The sequence below is a fragment of the Apaloderma vittatum genome, unplaced genomic scaffold (assembly GCF_000703405.1).
Source record: "Apaloderma vittatum isolate BGI_N311 unplaced genomic scaffold, ASM70340v1 C12245422, whole genome shotgun sequence".
Classification (NCBI taxonomy): Eukaryota; Metazoa; Chordata; class Aves; order Trogoniformes; family Trogonidae; genus Apaloderma; species Apaloderma vittatum.
The window spans coordinates 751-4,231 of record NW_009747222.1 but is presented as its reverse complement, the minus strand read 5'-3'; the positions used below and the strand labels follow the sequence as shown (position 1 = coordinate 4,231).

The 3,481-nt window shown below is 37.6% G+C and overlaps 1 protein-coding gene across 1 annotated transcript; it reads left to right on the top strand.

Annotated features, from left to right (window-relative positions):
- Window positions 1–547: 547 nt before the first annotated feature.
- LOC104280009 (midasin-like) lies at window positions 548–3,223 on the top strand (the record flags this gene model as incomplete). Its single annotated transcript, XM_009877515.1, has 5 exons — window positions 548–637; window positions 1,531–1,646; window positions 2,303–2,477; window positions 2,941–3,014; window positions 3,109–3,223. Coding segments are annotated over 5 exons (570 nt in total), but the record flags the coding sequence as incomplete, so codon positions are not given.
- Between the last annotated feature and the right edge of the window lie 258 nt (window positions 3,224–3,481).

Genomic DNA, 3,481 nt, shown 5'->3' with positions numbered 1-3,481 from the left:
TGTCACTGAAAGCACAGTAAAAGATGAAGTGTAGTGAAACGTGGGTGTCCTGTAGCATAGTGGCTTATCGAGAAAGATGGTGTTCAGTTCTTTAAGTGCTTTGAATGAAGCTTTTAAAAAAACCCAAACAAACTATAATGAAGTGAAGCATTTTGGAAGGTACTAGATAGGTAGTATTCAGTAGTTTGATCTCCATTATGCTGTCATTAAATCTGGTGTTTGTCAAGAGAATTTCATTGAATTATCTTGAAATTCTGTATCTGGTGATTTTCAGTGTCTGTATTGCAGATGTTCCTACTTTTGTTTCTGTGTTGATTGTGTCACACATGTAGCTATTTTTCAGAAGGTATTTATCCGTCTTGTACATGAAATCTATTAAAAAAATGGAGATTTAGAGTCCTCATTTAAAGTTTTTCTTCAGGTGTTTTTGTGTCTAAAAGAATAAGAACAAAGCATTTTTACTTCTTTAGAGTTTGCTATAGTTTGGGGATCACCACATACATGAACTTACTTTTCTTTCTCATAAATCTCACAACTAAACTTCTAGCACATCATTAGAGATCCTGAGGAGCTCAGAAAAGAACTTGAAAGGCAACTGGAAGCTTGGCACACACAGCAGTCTGGAACTCTAGATGAGGTTCGTGACTTTTAGCATAAAACTGTCATAAGAATCCTTCACTGCATTATTTTGTTTTGTTTTATTGCTGAAGCATTGAGGAAGCCAAGCTTACTGGAATGTAAATATTCAAAATTGCCTGATTTTGGTGCTATTTTTGTTGTCACTTACTCTGAAAAAATTACATTATTCTTAAAACAGGATGTTGTTTCAGAACTTGTTTGGAATGTGTTGTGTGCTGTTTGCACTATCTGTTGATAACGACATCTAAAATTTGTGCAGTTTGAAACATTTTTCTCGGTCCTGCCAAGCTTGTTCTGTGTTGAATCGTCAGCTGCAGTTAAGAGCTGGGCACCGCTTTCACAAAATTATGCTCAACAGAAGCCATCTCCTTCAGTTGCAGTGGTGGAGTTTGAGCTAACCAACAAGCATAACCAGAATATGATGCTTGCTCTGACTGTCCTAGTTACAAATTGCAGAACATATTTGGAAGTAATTCCTGAAAGAAATTGCCAATATGGAGGCTTAACATGTTTTCTGAATTTCAATTTATTTTAATTGTTGGCTGATAGAGAACCTAGCAGACTTTACAGCTTGCTTGCTGTAATACCAACTCTCAGGTGGTGGCTGTTCCAAGATTTTCTTGTATCAACAGCAATGCTAAAGTTGCTCGGTTGTACTCCTAGAGGAATGGTCACTGCATGTTGCAGCTTCATAGCAGCAAGGAGCATCCTAAGTGGAATGCAAATTCTTGCCTTCATATGGTCACAAGGCACTCTCAGGGTTTCAGCTGGTAGTTACCAACTACCTACCCCCTTAGCACACTGAGGTTTGCTTTGTTTTTTCAGGCAGTGCTTCCCAACTGTTTGTTTCTTCCTAATATTTTTTTCTTTCTGTTTTGTATGATGTTTTAGGAGAAAGAAGCAGCGCAGTTGTGGCAGAGGTACTTAGTATTGACAGCTCCTCTATCACAGCAGCTTTGTGAACAGCTACGGCTCATACTGGAACCCACCCAGGCAGCCAAACTGAAGTAAGTTGGGTCTTTCAGAGGCTTCAACGTTCTTCAAATTCCTGGTTTTGAGGGACTTTAACCTCTGCACAACTGCAGCTCTATGTCATTCTTGCTTTATGGCAATTATTCCTGTTTGCAAATGTGTTCATTTTTCTTCTGTATGGGAACACTGGGTTATTTTATAAAATACAAATGTGATACAATATTAGGTATCCATCCTGAGGATATTGCCTCTTGTTTGTTTTTTTAATTCTGTGCAGCAGGTGATGAAACCAACTTCAGCTCGTGAAGTGCTGTTGAGTCAAAGATTATGTTAAGTGTCAAAATGTTTTATGTTATTTTTAACATTAAGTAATTTTGTTGGTTGGTTGGTTTTGCTTTTTTTTTGAGAGAGAGAGAGAGATCTAGACTTGTTTCAAAATGGAGGAGTCTTAAATTCAAGGTCTGCCTCCCTTTTTAGGCACCCAGACTTAAGAACTTCTTTTTAAAAACACTGCACCTCCATCTTGCATTAAAAATGTAAGATTTTTTATCTATACCTAAATATGAATAAAAGAACTGCTTATTTTATTACATTTTACAAAATATTGTTATTTTGCTCACAAACCGGGATTTCCAGAATGATATATTTGCTGATTATCCCTGTCGCTGTATCTTTTTTTCTTAACTCTCAGAGGAGACTTCAGAACAGGGAAGAGACTGAACATGCGCAAAGTGATCCCATACATTGCCAGTCAGTTCCGAAAGGACAAGATCTGGTTGCGGAGGACCAAGCCCAGCAAACGACAGTACCAGATTTGCTTGGCTATTGATGATTCCTCCAGTATGATAGACAATCACTCTAAACAGGTAAAAGAAAATGTTGTAAGAAGTAGGAAAAAGCTACCGATCCTTCATGAACATGTCAGCTGGTGACCTCTTTCAGAGCTGGTGGCTGTTGGAAAGCCTGACCAGTGATTCAGAGGTTCATCAGAGGACCAAATACTGGTTCATCACAGCTTGCTTGTAGGGTTTCCATTTATTAAAAATGTGTATTTCCTTCCAAATAGGTATTTCAGTGTTTATTTCATTAGCCTGCCTAAAGTGGTAACTCTGAATCAATCAGCTGAAGCCCTCAAGCAGAACTAGTGTGTCTTTATTGCAATGACTATCTTGCATAACTGTAACAGGAAAAAAGATGAGAAGCTTCTTCATTTATTTTACTAGGTGATGAAAAATATTTTCAGTTATATTCTTCATAATTAATACTATACTGAGCTGTGAGTAAAACTTGAAATATCCTATTATTTGATGTAACTTTTCTCTTTAATAGCTTGCATATGAATCACTGGCTGTTATTGGAAATGCACTGACTCTTCTAGAAGTGGGACAGATTGCTGTGTGTAGGTGAGTTTATCTGAAATCTTGACTTTTCTTCAAAACTTCAGAGCAGAATGTAAGTACCTGTTTCACACTAATTTTTTTTTTTTCTTTTCTAAAGCTTTGGGGAGACTGTTCAGCTGCTGCACCCATTCCACGAACAGTTCAGTGACCAGTCAGGGACACGGATATTGCGTCTTTGCAAATTTCAGCAGAAGAAAACAAAAATAGCCCAGGTACACAAGAACGCCTCCAGGGCAGTGGGTTTGCAAATCTTTTTCAGCGGATTCATCATTTCATGATCACTTTGTAACATTTACTGGGTGTTCATATTTGAGACTGTGATATCTGGTGAAAGAACAAAGAGAGAGAATGATCCTGATTTTGTAATAGTTTTCTCACTTTCTGATGCATGCCACTTTTAAGCATTCATCTTAAATTCGAGTCTTAAACAGTATTTTGGGTACAAGCATCAGGTACCCCAATGCCAAATC